This window comes from Aotus nancymaae, unplaced genomic scaffold (assembly GCF_030222135.1).
Source record: "Aotus nancymaae isolate 86718 unplaced genomic scaffold, 86718_ANA_hifiasm-v0.15.2.pri h1tg000033l, whole genome shotgun sequence".
Classification (NCBI taxonomy): domain Eukaryota; kingdom Metazoa; phylum Chordata; class Mammalia; order Primates; family Aotidae; genus Aotus; species Aotus nancymaae.
This window is the reverse complement of record NW_026988447.1, coordinates 19,693,506-19,714,534: the sequence shown is the minus strand read 5'-3', so window position 1 is coordinate 19,714,534 and position 21,029 is coordinate 19,693,506. Positions and strand designations below refer to the sequence as shown.

At 43.3% G+C, this 21,029-nt stretch overlaps 1 protein-coding gene across 4 annotated transcripts in view; it reads left to right on the top strand.

The window, feature by feature from the left end:
- The window catches only part of ARHGAP10 (Rho GTPase activating protein 10), a 337,434-nt gene that overhangs the window by 76,282 nt on the left and 240,123 nt on the right, over window positions 1-21,029 (top strand). For all 4 annotated transcript variants that reach the window (XM_064383837.1, XM_064383836.1, XM_064383838.1 and 1 more), the window contains exons 2-3: window positions 12,588-12,683; window positions 12,757-12,818. In XM_064383837.1, coding sequence (XP_064239907.1) covers window positions 12,588-12,683; window positions 12,757-12,818 — 158 coding nt within the window. The remainder of the gene's footprint in view (window positions 1-12,587; window positions 12,684-12,756; window positions 12,819-21,029) is intronic.

Below are 21,029 nucleotides of genomic sequence, written 5' to 3'. Positions count from 1 at the left end.
GCTAGCTTAGGGGAAGAAGCACAGGTGTCCCACCTCCAAATGTACTCCTTAGCTCTTGGAACAGAAAGTGGGCACTTTTAAAAGTCAAGGGAGGATGTGAGCAGGGGGTGATGCCTGAGTTAGCTTGGTGCCTTATCAACCAGGCGGTTGAGCTGGTGACTGCCAGCATCTTCATGGGCCTGACTAGGCCATAAACCCCTCAGGTGGGAGAGAGTGGTGGGCTTGTTTTTCAACTGTTCTCTCTTGAGGCAGCCTCCTTATCGGTGAGAGTTCCATAGCTGGCATGCTTTGGTCTCTCCGTTGACTAACTCTCGAGGACTTGGATGAACTTTGTAGGGAATGGCTGGTGAAGGAGGGAGTAAAAGGCTATTTTAGCATTTCTAAAAGGCTGCGTAGGAAGTGGGGAATGAAACAAAGAAAACATCTCTTTGAAAAATGGGGGTACTTGGTTACATATTTATGTAACACCTTTTCCCTCTTTGAACACAGCTAGTTTTCAGGAGGTCCATGCCCGCATCAGGATGTTGCAGGGAGCTGCGGATTATGTTGATTCTGGGGTCTACCTTGCCCTTGCTTGTGAGGAATACTTCACAGACATCACTACCCTGCCAGCCTCAGTACCCAGCCAGCACATTCATTTCTCACAGCTGCATTTCCAGATTTGCTTTCCTTCCTCCTTTCCTCCTGTTGGCTTTGTGTTCCTCAGTGTAGCTCTCCTTTTTCCTGCCAGTCTTCCTGGAAACTGTTCCTTCCCCGGGAGCTGCCCATAAAATCTTTCCCCCACCTCTGCTTCTTTCTTCTCTTCTAATATTTCAACATAATCAAGATATTTGACTCACATATATTTTACAAGGACATTGTAAAGAAAGGGCCACGTGGCCCACCTGTGGCCTGAGCAGTGTTTGTTCCCCACACCGAGGCAGTATATTGCGATGATTTAGACTGAGAACTAAACCCAGGGCTCAAAGCCTGGCTTTACCATTTAATGTACTCTGACTTCTCTGTGCCTTCTTATACTTGTCTGTAAAATACAGTGTGAAAATGTTCACGTAATTGGGTATAGTGAGCATTAACTGCACCAATCCATGCAAAGTCCTCACTTGGAGCAGTGACTGGCACATAGGGAGTACTAAATAAATGTCAGATGGTTATTGCACATACTTAAACTGCTTAGAAGCACTGGTGTGTAACAGTTTTCTAGTTAATAGTGAGTGTTCAGATTTCTTTATGTTGAACACATTTCCTTATGTTTAAATGGCCCATCTCATGGACCTCAGATACTGCCTCCTGCAATTTTTTACATGTATTGGTTTCTGCCATTAGGAACTTTATTATTATTATTATTTTAAATGAAAGAATTGTATGTGTTAATGTAGTAAAGTCTTCAAACATAATTTTTGCCTTTAAGGGATGTTTTTATACTCACTGGCCTACACCCGAGTTGTCACTCATGGCCTCTGCTAGCTACTTCACAGCTCCCATGAAGGACACTGCTCTGCCCACAGCCCCTGCTGGGGAGAAAGCTCTCTGAGGACTGTGTCCTCCCTCTTCTCCTTTTTCTGGGGTAGCTGATTTGATTGGGGTGGGACACCAGACAGCTACCTCTGTCATGGCCTTCTGTGGGAAAAACATGAGCCAGGCCAGTTTGATTCTCTTGAGAATTTTAATTTGGGAAATCAGAAGGAAAAAGCAGTGGGAGCCGAAATCGAAAGAATGCCATGAGCTAATGGCATGAGCACAGGCCTGCCAGGCAGTGACAAGGCAGCAAACCCAGAGTCTGACAGCAGGAATTAATGTGAAGTAGAAGATGTGACAATCGCACGTGACGGAGAAAAGTAAACATGCAGAGAGAAGCCAAGTTAGGTTATGGCAGAGGCCCAGGGAGAAGATCCGGCATAACTGTACTGCGAGTTCTTTCTCACAGCAAGTTGCTCACGTTTTTTCCTGATCTCTTTGCAATAGTATTCTCATTATTCGAGGCATTGCATTCAAAAGGTCCTAACTTAACAGCAGCCGTATAGCATATGTAGTCCTTTCACAGAAAGCATTCCCCTCATTTTGTTCTTAATGCCTTAATGCCTCTTCTGCAGTTTATAGTGATATAATCTGAACTCACTTTTTAGTACTGTCTTCACGTCTCCATATTCAGTGCTGTGTTTTCCTGATAGCATTGATTTATTTTCTTCCTTTTCTTTCCCCCCCCGGGATATGTCTTCTATGGCACTCCTGTGGAATTTGCAAATCTGGACCCCTCAGTTCATAGGCAACATGGGATGGTGATTTCTCTCAGATCTAGGATGTGGGTGAACTCCTTAGGGTGGCAGCATCACCCTCTTTGTATTCATACAGCACCATGGGCTGTGCTGAGCAAATGATAGATGCCCAAGTCGTTGGTCATTTCTTGTGGTGGTTCTTTTAGTTCTTGTCATCCTGGCTTATTTTGGAACATACAAGAGGATGTTTTAGCCCTTTGCTAGGATGCATCTTTTTTTTTTTTCCCCAAAGTTTATTTGAAGGAAAATAAATACTAAAGAATTTGAGAGGGCCGGGCACAGTGGTTCACACCTGTAATCCCAGCACTTTGGGAGGTCGAGGTGGGCAGATCATGAGGTCAGGAGTTCGAGACCAGCCTGACCAACATGGTGAAACCCTGTCTCTACTAAAGATACAAAAAGATTAGCTGAGCCTGGTGGCAGGCACCTGTAATTCCAGCTACTTGGGAGGCTGAGGCAGGAGAATCGCTTGAACCTGGGAGGCAGAGGTTGCAGTGAGCCGAGATCACGCCATTGCACTCGAGCCTGGGCAACAGAGTGAGATTCTGTCTCAAAAAAGAAAAAAAAAAGAAAGAATTTGAGAGAAACCAGGGAGTTACACAGTAACTCTTGGCTTTGATTGGGAGCTAAGATTCTCAATTGTGCTGTGAAATGGTGATACTCCAATGACAGAGGAGTGAACAAACTCATATTTATTAAGCCAGATGAACACCTGACATCTAAATCCCTACTCATATTTGCTTTGGGCCCTAAGTATATACTGTGATTAACAAGGTAATTTGCTCCTGGATGTGGGTTTATTTTTCTTTTTGTATTTCCTTTCTTAGAACATTTGGGAAACTACTTTATTTGCCAAATTACTATATTTGCTATCAAAATGTTTGAATAATACTGTGTTTTGTCACTGAGCGTAACTTCCATGATCTTTAAAGACAATGCTTTCAAATAGTGTTCTCATCTGTATATTGTGTACCTCGTGTCCTAATTTCTTCTTTTCATAGGAACACACGTATTGGAGCAGGGCCTATTCTTAGTGACCTTATTTTAATGGATTACTTCTATAAAGACCCTAGTTCTAGATAAGGACACATTCTCAGGTTCTGGGGGTCCGGATTTCAGTATATAAATTTGGGGAGAACACAGTTCAACCCATAATACAGAGGAACCACCACCCTACTAATTACCATAGCACCCGTAAACCAGGCTTTCTTGGTGTCGAAGCCAAGAAGCTGAAAAGATTTGTTTGTACCTAGAGCCCACAATCGTTACATTGAGACCTCTGAGTCTTACTAGGTGTTGGCACAATTTCCAGAAAATCCTTAAAGTACCCTCCTCATCTCCCACCTGGCTCAGGACAGGAGCCTCCTAACTTGTCACCCTGCTGCTGCCCTGTCCACCTTCAGTCTGCTCTCGACACATCTCTAGGTTCCACTACTTCTAGTCGTATGGCCCTGGGCAAGTTGGGTAACCTCTGTATCTGTGTCCTCCTCTGCTGTGGTGATAGTTAACTGAATCTACAAATATAAAGTGATTAGTAGAGTGCTTGATGTTATAAGACGTGGTAGCCAGAATGGTGGCCCTCCAGTGATGTCCTGTCCTAATCGTCCCTGGAACCTGTGAATATGTTATTTTATACAGTAAAAGGGACTTTCAGATGTGATTAAATTGAAGACCCTGAGATGGGGGGTTATCTTGGATTATCCCAGGGCCCAGTGTAATCACGATGGTCCTTGAGAGTCAGAGAAGAGATGTGATGACAGAAACAAAGGTCAGACTGGTCGCTGTGGCTCACACCTGTAATCCCAGCACTTTGTGGGGCCAAGGCAGGAGGATCACTTGAGCCTGGGAGTTCAAGACCAGCCTGGGCAGCATAGTGAGACCCCATCTCTACAAAAAATTTAAAAGAAAGTAGGCGTTGTGGTTCATGCCTATAGTCCCAGCTACTCAAGAGGTTGAGGTGGGAGTTTCTCATGAGCCCAGGAGTTCAAGGCTGCAGGGAGGGATAATAGTACCACTGCACTCTAGTCTTGGTGACAGAGTGAGACAGCCCTGTCGACACCTTGATTCCAGCCCCGTGAGACCCACTTCTGATGTCCAAAAGCTGTTAGATAATAAATTAGTGTAGTTGTAAGCCACTGCATTTGTCTAATTTGCTGCTACAGCAATAGGAAATGAATATATAAGTGTCAGCTGTTTTATCTGGTTTTCCTGTTCTTACTGTTCGTAAGATTTTATTTGAGCAGAGGAATCTGTGGCCAAAGACAGTTGGAACACGAATGGGTTAAGTGATCACCAGCATTCTCTTCCCATCTCACATCCTGATGTGGCAGGTATTCTCTCTAGACAGTGTCTGTCCCCAGTAGTTTTTCAGCATTTGTGGAATGTTTAAGGAAGGCTGGGTGGTGGTCTCCAGGGTGGACCCACCTGTGGGATTCTCTCCAGTCGCCACATCCTTCTGAAGGATTCTTCGTAATTAATTGGCTATTTTAGTATTTAGTTGTCTGACATGTGCCATATTAGCTTTGAGCTCTGTGCTCCAGGTTTATGCGTTTGTTTTGGGGCCTATGCACCTTTGTGGGCTCCACTTGTTTTTCTTTTACCCCATAAATTTGTCCCTTCAGGTCATTTAAGTGACTTCAGATGTTGTTTATTCTATGGTAAGAAGAATTCACTACCCAGACATCCTAGGCAGGCTGGACTGAAAGAGTTAGGGCCAGGAATGCTTTACCAGAGTAGAGCCAGAGCAGTGTTGGCCCATGAGCCATTTCTGGAACAGCCTGTGATTCCTCCTTTAGGCCTAAACTAGCCCCATGATGCATTCTGGGCTTATGAGTAGTTTGCATCATTTAAAAAACCTACAAAATGAGTTAGTTATTTGCTTTCTTTTTTGACCTGTACGGAGAAGCCATAATGCCATTTTTGCATATAGTACCACTGCTGATTTTGTTAAACAGGAAAACATGAAGGAAAATATGAAGCCAGTCTACAATCCTAGAGGAATTTCATTTCACCTCCAAGTTACTTGGATTAATGTCAACATTATTTCCCTAGCATGAATCTGGCATGAAAGACAGTAAGTTCTTAGAGTCTGTACCCTGTTCCTCTTTAGATAAAACATGGAAGAATTTGGGTGCATGTTTCAACATGCAGAGTTGGGGGCAGCTCCCTCGGCAGACCTCTGCATAGTTGATAATCTAGTTATTTGGTACTTTATATAAAGAATGTGAGCTTCCAGCTGCAATTTTTCTATTTTAAAAAGGGTGGTGGAATCTACTATGATTTATAAAGAAACCTGCTTTCAAATTTAACAAGCAACAAGACTATATTTATTCACTAAATCCCTTTTCTTTTCATCCCCAGGATTATGGAACATGGCGCATTTTTAAAAGCATCTCCGTTAGTGCTTTTGTTGGTGGGGTGGGAAGTTGTAGCAGATAGTAGTGACAGCTTCATGACCATGGCCAGGCTTGTAACTTGGGTTTATCCTGCACTGACAGTGCTGCCTAGAGGGACAGTCAAGGTAGGGTGACCCAGAGATGCTCCCCATATCCCCAGCAGAGTGTCTGTTTGTCTGATATCTCATGTTCTTAACTAAAAATTGTTGATAAATAGGTGGCTCTGCTATAAGGCATATTTTTCTCACTTGTAGAATCAAAGGCAAGCAGTGGCAGTGCAGGCCAGAATTTGGAGGCTCTCCACGCCTAAATTCAAACTGTGGTTGGATCTCTCCATGTGGTATCCTACCTCTCAGACTCAGCACATCTCAAATATAACTCCAAATCTCTCAAACTGCTCCTAACCCCGGGAAGAACGATATCACCTACCTTGTTTCTCCTATGTGCCTGCAGATCAATGCACAAAAAAAATTCAAGTCTGGAAGACTCTGAAGTGGCAAGTTCATTTGAAGGGTGCAGGTCACATTCTTTTTTTTTTTTTTTTTTTTTAATTTTTTTTGTTATACTTAAAGTTCTGGGGCACATGTGCAGATCTTGCAGGATTGTTGCATAGGTATACACATGGGCCATGGTAGTTTGCTGCCTCCATCCCCACTTCACCTACATTAGGTATTTCCCCTAATGTTGTGCCTCCCCAACCTTCTCACCCCCTGCTATTGCTCCCCTAGTCCCCCACCCCACAACAGACCCCAACATTCATTCTTTTATGTTAGCTGTGCTTTTGTGCACATTCAGACTTGGCATCATCCACCAAGGGTATCTCAAGAACAGTATTAATTCACAATAGTCAGGAATTAGCAGGCAGAGGAGAATAGGGGGCATGGAGGTACACATAAATGATTTTTCCATTTAGTTAGAATTCTGCGTCAGAGTCATTTAGAGAGTCTGATGGTTTTATACCAGTTGAGATCTAGGAAGGGACCTGGGAATAATGTGAAATCTCCTGAAAGATGGAATGGTGTAATGGAAAGGACATTGGTGGAAGTCTCAGAAACCAGGGAGTTGATCCTTTGCCTCCAAGACTTACTACCAGCAGTGTAAAGAGGTCTGTGACTTTGATCGAGTCACTAAACTATCTCTGAACCTAGTTTTCTTTTTTTAAAGAAAGATAACACCAATACCTACCCTTCTGGCATACTAAGAGTAATTGAAATAATATTTATAAGTCAGTTAGCATAGAGCAGGTACTAAATAAAGGTTAGTTGATTAGACCAGGCACAGTGGCTCATGCCTGTAATCCCAGCTCTTTGGGCGGCCAAGGCAGGCGGATCATCTGAGGTCGGGAGTTCGAGGCCAGCCTGACCAACATGGAGGAACCTCTTCTAAAAATACAAAATTAGCTTGGTGTGGCGGTGGGACCCTGTAGTCTTAGGCACTCTGGGGAGACTGAGGCAGGAGAATCCCTTGAACCTGGGAGTTGGAGGTTGTGGTGAGCCGAGATTGTGCCATTGCACTCCAGCCTGGGCAACAAGAGTGAAACTCTGTCTCAAAAAAAAAAAAAAAAAAAAGTTAGTTGGTTAGTTTCCTCTATTCTCCCCACCTTGCATCTAACCCAGGCAGAGATATTGCTGGTCTTTGTAACTATGTCAGTTAAAAACTGCTTGAGTTTCATGTGCAATGATACTGGAAAGAAAATACATTTAATGGACTACATTAAGTTTAGCAAACTGCCTTATGAATTTGTTTTGAAAGGAAGAAGACATTTTTAAAATATGAACTGCATGGGAAAATAAATTTAAAATGTACAAAGTAATGGAAAGGCAATTAAATTTATACTTATCAAAAGAAATAGAATATGATGTGGTCAGATTTTTAACAGTGGAAGTTTTAAATAATGAACTCCAACATTAGGAGGAGATCACCAGAAAGGGGAAAATGAGTGATGAAAATGCTTACATTTTAAATGAAGAAATTATGTAACTATAATTCTTAAGTGTAAAGCATGCTATTTACAGACGGAGAAATACATCATATTAGTTATGCAAATGAGCCCCAATTTAATCTACCATTACAAACATTTTCAACTAATGATATTAGGCATGAAATGTTGGTGCATTTAAATTTTAACTTTCCAGAGAGCCTTCTATTCTGACGATGTGAAACACCATCTTTAAAATACCTTTTAGCCTTTAACCTAGTAATTTTGGATAAAATAAGGAAACCGCTCTAATGGAAGAATATATAGTTTAGACCAGTCTATCCATAGCAATGTATAAAAAATACAGTCATACATAGGTGAATAAATACAAATATGTTTGTATATGTTATGTGTAAATGTACACATATATTCAGGACCCTTTTGTGATCTGGCAAAGCAAACAGCAAAATGGAATAATATGTAACTTAAAATCATAAGCCGACTGGGTGTGGTAGCTCATGCCTGTAATCCCAGCACTTTGGGAGGCCGAGGTGGGCAGATCACAAAGTCAAGAGATCAAGACTATCCTGACCAACATGGTGAAACCCTGTCTATACTAAAAAATACAAAAATTAGCCAGGCGTTGTGGTACGTGCCTGTAATCCCAGCTACATGGGAGACTGAGGCAGAAGAATCACTTGAACCGGGAGGCAGAGGTTGTAGTGAGCTGAGATTGTGCCACTGCACTCCAGCCTGGTGTCAGAGACTCCGTCTCACCAAAGAAAAAAAAAATAATAAGCCCACAAACTATCATTATTTGCAAATAGGTACATGAAATAAATCAAAATCATCCTAGTATATCTTTTTATTTTTTATTTTTTTTTGAGACGGAGTTTCACTCTTGTAGCCCAGGCTGGAGTGCAATGGTATGATCTCAGCTCACTACAACCTCTGCCTCCCAGGTTCAAGAAAGTCAGCTCACTACAACCTCTGCCTCCCAGGTTCAAGAAAGTCTTGTGCCTCAGCCTCCCTCGTAGCTGGGATAACAGGTGCCTGCCACCACGCCCAGCTAACGTTTGTATTTCTAGTAGAGATGGGGTTTCACCATGTTGGCCACGTTGGTCTCAAACTCCTTACCTCAGGTGATCTGCCTGCTTTGGCCTCCCAGAGTGCTGGGATTATCGGTGTAAGCTTCTGAGCCCAGCCTATTATATTTTATTTATAGTTTTGGCAGCTGTTTCATGGATATAGTGAATCACAAGACTGACAGCTGTTGCTTCAGGGAAATGAGGTTCTGGAGTGGGAAGATAGGTAACAATGCGTAAATATTGATTAAATAAATTTGGAGTAGTGAGTGCTATGAAGGAAATAAGATGGCAGTAGAAGGTGAGAGGGCCGCAGTGCCAAGGACTGGCCCTATCCTAGGAAGGCTGAGAAGAGGAGGATTCCCGAGCTGGTGTTGGAGGAGTGGTCTAGTAAAGATGTGGGCTCAGGAAACAGCAAGTTAGGGGTTTTCAGACTGGAGTGAGTTTGGCATGTGTGAACCAGGAGCAGCCAGTGTGTCTCGATCTTAGAGAACAATTGTATCTTTGCCTGGTTTACATTAGGAACAAAGTTATTTTATTTACTTATTTTTATTTATTTATTTTTTTGAGACAGTCTCACTCTGTCACCCAGGCTGGAGTGCAATGGCGCGATCTCTGCTCACTACAACCTCCGCCTCCTGGGTTCAAGTGATTCTCCTGCCTCAGCCTCCTGAGTAGCTGGGATTATAGGCATCCGCCACCACACCTGGCTGATTTTTGCATTTTTAGTAGAGACAGGGTTTCACCATGTTTAGCAGGCTAGTCTTGAACTCCTGACCTCAGTGATCTGCCTGCCTCAGCCTTCCAAAGTGCTGGGATTATAGGTGTGAGCCACAACTTCTGGCTGTAACTAAAGTTATTTTAGAATAGCCTAAATAGCTAGGCTTTAATTTTATTATGGTTTTAAAATTTTTATTAATTGTGCGATTATGGCAAAAATACAGAAGCATATGAAACACATGTACATTTTAAAGCATGATAAAGCCAGTATCCATAGACTCACCACTAGGTTATGAAATAAAATACCTCTAATCCCCTCATAACTTTCTGACTACATACCTTCCCTTGGCCCCAGAGGTAAATGTTGCTTGAGTTTTGAGATGATGATTCATGTTCTAGTCTGATTTTGTGACCTATATATGTAACCTAAACAAATACTTTAACTTGTTTTGGTATAACTTTTTTTTTTTTTGAGACAGAGTTTCGCTCTGTCGCCCAGGCTGGAGTGCAATGGCACGATCTCCGCTCACTGCAACCTCTGTCTCCCAGGTTCGAGAGATTCTCCTGCCTCAGCCTCTCAAGTACCTGGGATTACAGGTGCCTGCCACCATGTCTGGCTCTAATTTTTGTATTTTTAGTAGAGGTGGGGTTTTAGACAGGCTGGCACCACTCCTGACCTCAGGCGATCTGCCAGCCTCAGCCTCCCAAAGTGCTGGGATTACAGGCATGAGTTACCACAGCCATTCCCCCGCCCCCCCCGCTCCCCCCACCCCCGAGACAGGATCTCCTCTGTTGCCCAGGCTGGAGTGCAGTGGCATGATCTTGGCTCACTGCAACCTTCTCCTCCTGTGTTTAAGCTATTCTCATGCCTCAGCCTCCCAAGTAGCTAGGATTAAAGGCATGCTCTACCATGCCCATCTAATTTTTGTCATTTTAGTAGAGAAAGGGTTTCACCATGTTAGCTGGGCTAGTCTCAAACTCCTGGCCTCAAGTGATCTGCCCACCTTGGCCTTCCAAAGTGCTGGGATAACAGGCGTGAACCACGGTACCTGGCCACATTTTACATTGTAACACAAGCAAATTTTATTAAGTTTTCTTTATCAGTTATGTTTTTAATCAGCCCCAAACCTGATGGCTAAAACAGCAGCCATTTATTTATTCCAGTGTGTGCTCTACTCACTGGGCAGTTACATTTCCCTCTGAACAGCCATATGGAGTACAGGGAAGCTCTGCTTCTGCAGGCTGTCTGGTGGCTGCTTTGGCAACTAGAGGGCCGCTGAGCCAGGAGTCATTCATTAGTGAGCCCGAGAGCCTGGGCTTGTACTCATGGAGGACTGAGGGTTCCAAGAGAGTGAAGTAGAGGTGAGTAACATTCCTTGAGGTGGAGGCTCTGCATTGGCAGGGTGCCACTTGCTCTGTATTCTATTGGCTACAAGACTAGCCCAGGTTCAAGTGATGGGAATTAGATGCGTTTCTATGGGAGAAGCTGCAACATCACAGTGTGCTAAGATGTGCCTACAAGGAGGGCTAGAGGATTGGTCCATGCTTGCAGTCCATCTCATTTTACCTTGTGTGTTGTGCTTTTCTTCTGTACTCCACGCGTAAGAAATTACAATCTTTATATGATCCAAAAGTTTCACAGTTTTGCCTTTTCATATCTAGGTCTTTCTGTGTTTAAATATTATTTAAAAAGTTGAGGCCAGCTGTGGTGGCTCATGCCTGTAATCCCAGCACTTTGAGAGGCTGAGGTGGGTGGATCACAAGGTCAGGAGTTTGAGACCAGCCTGACCAACATGGTGAAACCCCGTCTCTACTAAAACAAAAAAAATTAGCTGAGTGTGGTGTCATGTGCCTGTAATCCCAGCTCCTCAGGAGGCTGAGGCAGGAGAATCACTTGAACTCAGGAGATGGATGTTGCGGTGAGCTGAGATCACGCTGCTGCACCCCAGCCTGGGCAACACAGTGAGATTCTGTTTAAACAAAAAAAAATTGAGAACAGCATGATAAACGAATTAGAGGAAAAATGAAGTTTCAAAAACTGACAGTGGGGAATGTTGAAAAGGTTAGAGGCTGTGTACGTGGCGGAGCAGGGGCTCTGTGGGGAACCTTTGTATCTTCATCTGAGTTTTGCGGTGAACCTAAAACTGCTCTAAAAACAGTCTATTAAACCATTTTATTACCATAATATGACCAGCCTTCATTATGACAGTAATGTGTGAAGGAGACACACAGGAAGACAAGAGCTGTGTCAAGTGTAGAAATCAGTGAACACTTTCTTAGAAAGTGCTTTAAACCAGAGGCAGGATTGTAGCGTACTGGTCAGGCCATGGCCTTTGGATAGGTGGTTCTGAAGAATAATTAAGGCTTTGCTGCTATTGTTTGTAGCTGTGCCGATCTTATGCAAATTACTTAACATCTTTGAGTTTTGGCTTCTTTGTTTGTAAAATGGTATAATAATCTTTATATATCTCTTGAGAATTTTTGAATGAAATAAAATATGCATGTCATGAGGCATGGTGCAAGGCCTGTAAAATAAATGTTAGACTATTTTAGTAGCGTTTTCCACTGTTCTATTAATCTCCAATTAAGATGAGGACCTCTGTAGGTCTCTTTGCAGAATAATTCTTTATACCATTTCTTCTGGGCCTTCAGTTACCTCTCTGATGCTGTTTTCTATGAACATTCTTTTTGAATCTTCTGAGTTTCCCTGGCTGGAGTAGTTATTTGGTAGTCAGTGAAGAGAGCACCTGGTTGGCTGACCTTGGGCTTTTGAGATCCTGGTGTTTGAAACCATGGCAGGCAGCCAGATAGCATCAGGCCACTACCAGGCGTGTGTGTTCCTAATCACAGCCTGAACTTCAGAATTGGGCAAGTCCTGGCTGGAGTGAGCAGAGAAAGGGAAAATGCTTTAGTGAACAATGGGAAATAATCAGATCTGAGGAAGAAGGAGGTGGGGGAGGGAATAAACATTTCTCCAGTATCTGTTCTATGGCAGGGTATAGACTGGAAGGCAGAGGCTACCCGGAGTGTGCCAGGTTGAAGATGGCGGGCCACTTGACAAGGGCGTTGGGTCGTGCCTTCTCAGAAATTGAGTGGAGGAGAGCTCTACAGCTTTACCAATTTTAGGAGAAATAAATGTCTTTCATGCCTTGACTTAAAACAAGGACCCAAGTCATCATTATACTTTTCTTTCTAGGTTTGTCAGTGGCCCAGCGGAAGTTTGCTCATTCACTCAGAGACTTCAAGTTTGAGTTTATTGGTGATGCTGAGACAGATGATGAACGATGCATAGGTAATTAAACATGAGGTTTTGGGTTGTTTTCTTTTGCCATGGCCACCAAATAATCATTCCTTTCTTCTTACAGATGCTTCCTTACGTGAATTTTCAAATTTTTTGAAGAATCTGGAAGAACAGAGAGAAATTATGGTGAGTTGAGCGGGGTGTAAATTAGTAAGTCAGATTTCAAGGGGGAAAAATCTGGGTTTGGAAGCTGGTTCTGGTAGAAGTTTTGATGCATTTATCTCTGGATACAGTAGTGCATTGTATTGGAAAGATGAGGTTTCAGGATCCCTGATTTCTAGTTCCATGAGGGTGCTGACCATGGTCAGAACTTGGAGAAGCTCCTGGGCCTCTTGACAAGGTCTTGCTTCTTCATCTGTAAAGTGGACAGTTGGACTGTGTCACCGCTTTCTAGCTTTTTGTTGCATCAGAGCACTTTCATTTATGTAGAATCTCATGCAGAAGCTTAATATGCCAAGGAGATAAAAGCAAAAACTCTTATGTAGAAGTAGAGGACAGTAGGACAATGTTAACACCTGACTCACACCCCTGAAGATTTCTAGGCTCTGTGGAAAGGGGGAGAACTTGGGCCTTGCAGGTTTTTCAGATCCCATTTTGTATCAAGATTTATGATCGTAACAAGAATAAGAATAACTACCCTTAGCCAGGCATGGTGGGTCATGCCTGTAATTCCAGCACTTTGGGAGGCTGAGATGGGTAGATTGCACAAGTTGAGAAGTTTGAGACCAGCCTGGCTAACATGGTGAAACCCCGTCTTTACAAAAATACAAAAACTAGCCAGGCATGGTGGCATGTGCCGGTGGTCCCAACTACTCACGAGGCTGAGGTGGGGAGGATCACTTGAGCCCAGGAGGCTGAGGTTGCAGTGAGCCAAGGTTGTGCCACTGCCCTCTAGCCTGGGTGACAGAGCAAGATCCTGTCTCAAAAACAAGCAAAAATAACCAGCTGTCCCCCATGGGGTGCTCTTCATATGCAGTGCTATGCTGAGTGCCTTGAGTGTATGATCTCATTAAACATGCACTCAACTGTAAATTTTGAGATTATTGAATAATATTTGCGTGCTTTTCTTTTTATTTTGCCTGCTTTTCTTAAAAAGCTTATATTACCTTCCTAACATTCTTTAATTAAACCAGATTTACAGTAGAATGGCTTCCAGATTATGACACACCATCTATTCCCACCATTTATTTCAGGCTTAAAAAGAAAATACAGGCTGAGTGTGGTGGCTCACGCCTGTAATCCCAGCACTTTGGGAGGCTGAGGAGGGCGGATCACGAGGTCAGGAGATCAAGGCCATCCTGGCCAACATGGTGAAACCCCATTTCTACTAAAATACAAAATTAGCTGGGCATGGTGGCGTGAGCCTGTAGTCCCAGTTACTCGGGAGGCTGAGGCAGGAGAATTGCTTGAACCCAGGAGGTGGAGGTTGCAGTGAGCCGAGATCGCACCACTGCACTCCAGCCTGGCGACAGAGCGAGGCTCTGTCTCAAAAAAAAAAAAAAATACAGATTCAGGCTTGGTGAGGTGGCTCATGCCTATAATCCCAGCACTTTGGGAGGCCGAGGTGAGGTAGGCAGATCACCTGAGGTCAGGAGTTTGAGACCAGCCTGGCCAACATGGTGAAACCCCATTTCTATTAAAAATACAAAAAAAAATTAGCCAGGTGTGGTGGCATGCAACTATAATCCTAGCTACTTGGGAGGCTAGGCAAGTTGGAGGTTGAAATGAGCCAAGATTGTACCACTTCACTCCAGCCTTGGCAACAGATCAGGACTCTGTCTCAAAAAAAAAAAAGAGTCTTTTTTCTATGTTCTTGAAAATGAGTACTATCTAGAATTATGTTACAGTATAAGCATATCAGTGAGTTCAGATGTGGTAGAAATAATACTGGACATATTAGCTAAGTTGGCTTACCTTGACAGTGTACCAGTTTATTAATCTGTTCTCACACTGCTATGAAGAAATACCTGAGACTGGGTAATTTATAAAGGAAAGAGGTTTAGTTGACTCACAGTTCCGCAATCCTGGGGAGACATCAGGAAACCTACAATTGTGGCAGAAGGCAAAGGAGAATCAGATACCTTCTTCCCAAGGTGGCAGGATGGAGCGAGTGCAGGCAGGGGAAGTGCCAGATGCTTACAGAACCATCAGATCTCACTATCACAAGAATAGCATGGGGTAACCACCCCCATGATCCAAGTATCTCCACCTGGCCCTGCCCTTGACATGTGGGGATTATGGAGATTACACTTTCAGATGAGATTTGGGTGGGGACACAGGGCCAAACCGTATCAGCCAGGAACTGTTCTAAGCTGTTTACCTCATACTAAGGCACTGAATTCTCACATCAGCCCTATGAGGTCGATTCTGCTATTGTTCCCCATTTAACAGACGAGGAAACGGAGACACATTACCTTGCCCTAAATGACATGGCACCTAGGAGGTAGAGCTGTATGTGTTAAGAAGCAGGCATTCTGAACTGCCCTCTCTGTCACTGCAGCTGGCTTCATAGGTGTCACTCTAATTTCCTGGGTTGTGGCTGGTAGTCGGGGTTTATGTTGGGTAGGGCTGCAGGAGGACACTGATTTGGATTTAAAAAGTGACAGAGACATATGTCCTCAAAAAGCCCTAATATAACTTGCACTTGTTCCTAAATTTTAAGTTAATTTGTGTGTAAATAGGGTAGATACTGTAGATGGTGTGTGAAGATACTGTGGTCCCGTGAGGTTTTTCTGGCACACACTGACATATTAAATCATTATTCATGTGATCCTGTAGACATGAGTTTTTCAGCTATTTAGGAAAGACTAAATAAGATAGTGGATAAAAATTATGCCATGATGTCACTTTCTAGTACACGGGGTTGGATGTGTGGGCTGGTGAGGTATGTGTTCTTAGTTTATGTTAATAGTATCAATTTTTTGTTCTTAACCTTCTTTGATAGTTACACTTTCCTTGCATCCTGAACATTTAGCACATACCTGTTGATCTCTTTTTATGTTCCAGTTGCTGTTGAGAATCTCAGGATGTAGGTAAAGGCAAAGAAGGCAAAGTCTCCACCTTCATGGAGGTTAGATTCTAGGCAGGGGTAGCGAGAAGTAGAAATAAACCTGTGATCCATTGGCAGACAGTGAAAAATCCTGCACAACAGAATAAAGGTCAAGAAGCTAGATGGGGCGGGGCTGTAGCATGTCTGGAGTGGTGAGGTGCTGACGGCCTTTTCAGCAGGATACTGCACAAAGGCATCATCCTGGTGTCTGGAGGAAGAGAATTCTGAGCAGGGTGGTGCTGGATTTTAGCTCTACAGATGTCAGGCTTAGTATTGTGTTTCTGTTTTAGGTTCCTTGAAATGGAGTGACGAGGTCCAAAAACTGGAGCATGGTACTGGCTCCAGGTTGTGGGGAATAGACAGCGCGGTTTGCAGAGCTGTTGTTAGCTGACCTACTGGTTTAATCTCCGGCTGTGATGGAGGTTGATAGGGTCTCTGTCTTAGACAAAGTTGGGCTCTAATGCAGGGTAGGAATGAGAACAGGGTGGTGTCCGTATAAGACCATGAACTTTAGAGAGGAGTGGTGTGGTGTGACACACGGAACCCGTTGTGGAAACAGAAACACCTGTGGTGGGGGCAGTGGTCGCCAGTGACAACCTACCATGGAATTACAGGACACCTCCTAATGCTTTCTTCCTTTTTAGCTTGAAAAATTTCAAACACATACCAAAGTCGAGAGAAATATGCAATGAAACTACATGGACTCAATATGCAGCCTCAGACCAGACTCATTTCTCCTGTGCTCCTTACTCACCCTGAGCCCCTGCTCTCCCTGGTATTTTGACAGAAAGCCCAGTGTCACCTCATTTCATCCGTAAATACTTCAGTATATATCTCAAAATGAAGACACTTAAAAAAAAAGCAACATCTTTATCACAATCAATAATTTCTTTTTTGAAGAATTAAGTCATATTCAAGTTTTCCTGATACTCATTTAAATTCTGTTTCTCCTTCCCTCCCCTACCCCTGCCCCCAATAGCAGTTGGTCTGTTTGAATCTTAATCCAAACTACATTAAATTGATATGTTTCCAAGTCACTTTAAATCTATAGGTTCTTCTCCCCATCTGCTTTTTTCCCCTTGACAAGAATTCCTGATCCTTTTCTATTTGCCTTAGGGCAAATAGTACTTTTCTGGCTGGGCGCAGTGGCTCGTGCCTGTAATCCCAGCAGTTTGGGAGGCTGAGGCGGGTGGATCACCTGAGGTCAGAAGTTCCAGACCAGCTTGACCAACATGGAGAAACCCTGTCTACTAAAAATATAAGAATTAGCCGGGCATGGTGGCAGGTGCCTATAATCCCAGCTACTGGGGAGGCTAAGGCAGGAGAATCGCTGGAACCCTGGCTGCAGAGGCTGCAGTGAGCCGAGATTACGCTACTGCACTCCAGCCTGGGTGACAGAGCAAGACTCCGTCTCAAAAAAAAAAAAAAAAAGAAAAGAAAAATAAAAGAAATAAATAAAAATAGTACTTTCCTAACTTAGCAGTGAGTTGCAATAATGAAACTAGTAAAAGCGGAAAAGTTGGACACTTAACCCGTATTGACATTGTTTGAGTGCCTCTAGTCTTGATAGTCACGGATCTTTTTTTTTTTTCAAGTAGAATCACTATGGCTACCTTTGTTTCTTTATTTTTTTTTTTAATTTTATTTTTATTTTTATTTTTATTTTTTATTTTTATTTTATTTTATTTTATTATTTTTTTTTATTGCATTTTAGGTTTTGGGGTACATGTAAAAAACATGCAAAGTTGTTGCATAGGTGCATTCATGGCAGTGTGATTTGCTGCCTCCCTCCCCCTCACCCATATCTGGCATTTCTCCCCATGCTATCCCTCCCCAACTCCCCCCTCCCCCGCTGTCCCCCCCACTCCCTCACAACAGACCCCGTGTATACCTTTGTTTCTTTAAATACCTTTGAATGCTTACTAAAACCTAACTGATGCATTGCTAAACAGTGCCTGCAACTTTTGAGTAAGAATAGATACTTGCCTCAAGAAATTTCCATTGTGGTACTGGAGAGTAAGTGGTAAAGGGCTAATTAAAACAGCCTATACTAAGTGCTTCAGACAAGGAATGGGAAAGAAAACAGAATATACACAGTGCGCCGGCAAAGATAGAGAGAGTGGCTCACATGGAGTGAGCAGCCCCTGAGTTTGTGGTTGTTAGGAGAGCGTTTATGGAAGAAGTATTTGAGCTGAGAGTTTGTGGGGTAGAGACACAGCAGAGGGTCTTTGTATAGTTTATGGAGCCCATACCCCCGACACTGGGACAAGGAGATAAGAAAGGTCTTTAAGCAGCTAAAATGGATGCCAGTACATTCTGAGAACTTCGAAAGACTCTTGTTTTACTTACAATTTTTACAAACCATCAGCATGTTAAAAGCCACAGATTAAGAAAGGAATGCAAAATGACAGCTCTAAAATGGATGCCAGTAGGTTCTGAGAACTTCGAAAGACTCTTGTTTTACTTAAAATTTTTACAAACCATTAGCATGTTAAAAGCCACAGATAAAGAAAGGAATGCAAAATGATAGCTGCAAAAAAAGAGGTAGAAATAGTCTAAAATTGATTCAAAGGATTTAATAGTGGTCACTTAATCTTTTTTTTTTTTTTTTGAGATGGAGTCTCTGTTGCCAGGCCAGAGTGCAGTGGTGCTATCTCAACTCACTGCAACCTCTGCCTCCTGGGTTCAGGTGATTCTCCTGCCTCAGCCTCCTGAGTAGCTGGGACTACAGGTGCGCACCAGCACATCTGGCTAATTTTTGTATTTTAGTAGAGATAGGTTTTCACCATGTTGGCCAGGCTGGTCTCTATCTTTTGACCTCATGATCTGCCTGCCTTGGTCTCCCAAAGTGCTGGGATTACAGGCCTCAGCCACTGTGCCTGGCCCGCTTAATCTTTAAAAGCAATTAGTTTAGTATTTTTTGAAATCCTAAATTGAATAATGGTGTAGCATAATATTAATAATTGGATATTCCTAATTAAGACTGATTCATTAAAATATTAAAACTGTATTGCCAAATATTTTAAAAAGCTTTCTGAATCCTAAGGGTAAGATAGGACTTTAGGTTTTAAGGGATAAAGTCATGTGTGTTGGATGCTCAGCAATTTCTGTTGGTTTTGAGCCACCGGTTATATATGTCCATATGCCTCATCTGTATACCTAAATAGACTGTATTAGTTACACAGTTCAACAAATATTGTGTGTCTGCCACGTGCCACATGCTATAAAGATGTTAAGTCCTGTCCTTGAGTAGTGAGTCATCCATTGGAGGAGATGGCTAAAAGCATGTAATTTCCAGCATGCTTCTTGGTAATCAGGTGATTGGGGAATTCAGGGAAGGCATCTTGGAGAAGTGATAGCTGAGCTGAGTTGAAGGATGAGCCTTAGCTATGTCTGGTTTCCTCCTTGAGGGGAAAACTGTTGAGAATTTGAAAAGAGGGAAGGATATATTTGCATAGTCCCCTCCTTTTCCCCTACAATGTCCAGCTTTGTTACTACTAAAATGAATTGTTGGAGAGAGAAGTAGAGCAATCACCAGTCTAAGAAAAAAAAGTCAGTGTTTTCCTCCACCCTTTAAAAAGTCAATATTGGCTTTTTTCAGGACAGTGGTTTGGTTTTTTTTTTTTGGAGTCGAAGTTTTGCTCCTGTCGTCCAGGCTGGAGTGCAGTGGCACGATCTTGGTTCACTGCAACCTCTGATTCATGGGTTCAAGTGATTCTCCTGCTTCAGCCTCCTGAGTAACTGAGATTATAGGCGCCCGCCACCATACCTGGCTGATTTTTGTATTTTTAGTAGCGACAGGGTTTCGCCATGTTGGGCAGGCTGGTCTCGAACTCCTGACCTCAAGTGATCTGCCTGCCTTGGCCTCCCAAAGTGCTAGGATTACAGGTGTGAGGCGTGAGCCACCGTGCCTTGTGAGGACAGTGTTTTTGAGTAGTTTTTGCTGATAATGTTGCCACCCTTGACTTTGGAGGTGAAGAACTCAACCTGGGGAGCCAGATCGGGTATAGTTAGTGGCTGCACCTGGTGCACTCACTTCTGTGCGTGTTTTTGGAGGAAAGGGCTCTGTGGCTGTGTTGCTGCCAGAATTCCAGAAATGTTCTCTCTGGTATGGCAGGACATGTTGTACTTATCTGTGGTGGGCTGCTGTCCAGGAATCTAAGGACTTTTAAAATAGTGCTGTAGTGTTTATGTTGTTCTTTTAAGAGCCCTTCATATTGCATTTACTTCTCTACATGTATTCTTTTATCAGATCATTGAGTTTCGTCCCTAGCCTAAAATGGTTGCTCACTTTCTCAGGATTCTGGCAAATCAGGGCAATCGTTTGAGGCCCAGAGGTTCAGGAAAGCTGCGGGGAAGCGGGGGTACCAGGAGAGAGAAGGTGGAGCTTGCCCCATGGTGCACTAAAGGTGCCTGAGATGGAGCTGTTCGCCTCCCTCTTAACCCAAGGGGTGCTGGGGGCAGACTGGGCTGTGAAGCAGATATGAGGAAGTGTGTTGTCCATGGCTGTACCCCTTTCCCTATTTGGGCAGGAAGGCCTTTTGCCTATGCAGACTCTTCAGGCTTTTGAGACCTTTTTTTTTCTGTTGTTTTTCTCTACCACAGACTTTACCCTTGTGAAAATACCAGGCCAGGGATCACTTCCTGGGTGACCTGCCCTGAGCTTTTGCCCCATTAGGGAAGGTACTAAGTTTCTGCGCACCAAAGCTTTCGTTAGTAGTTCAGATGGTTGGTCACAGGCGAGACATGATGGCTGCTTTCTGAGCCCTGGCCTGTGCTTTACTGTACTCCCTTCTCATCATCCTTTCATGCTTTCAAATTTGTTCCATAACGTTTTGGACTTTTGACATGGATTTTGGTTCCAAACTATTAGGTTGGTGCAAAAGTAATTGCAGTTTTTGACTTTTTTTTTTTTTTTTTTTTTTAAGTGGTCTAAACCACAATTACTTTTTGTTATTGTTGTTGTTGTTGTTTTGTTTGTTGGGAGTCTTGCTCTGTTGCCCAGGCTGAAGTGCAGTGGTGGGATCTTGGCCTACTGCAACCTCCGCCTTCTGGGTTTAAGTGATTATTCTGCTTCAGCATCCTGAGTAGCTGGGACTACAGGCACCCTCCACCATACCCAGCTAATTTTTGTATTTTTAGTGGAGATGAGTTTCACGATGTTGGCCAGGCTGCTCTTGAAATCCTGACCTCACGTGATCTGCCCAACTTGGTCTCCCAAAGTGCTTGGATTCCAGGCATGAGCCGCTGTGCCTGGTTGAAACCACAATTAACTTTTTCACCAACCT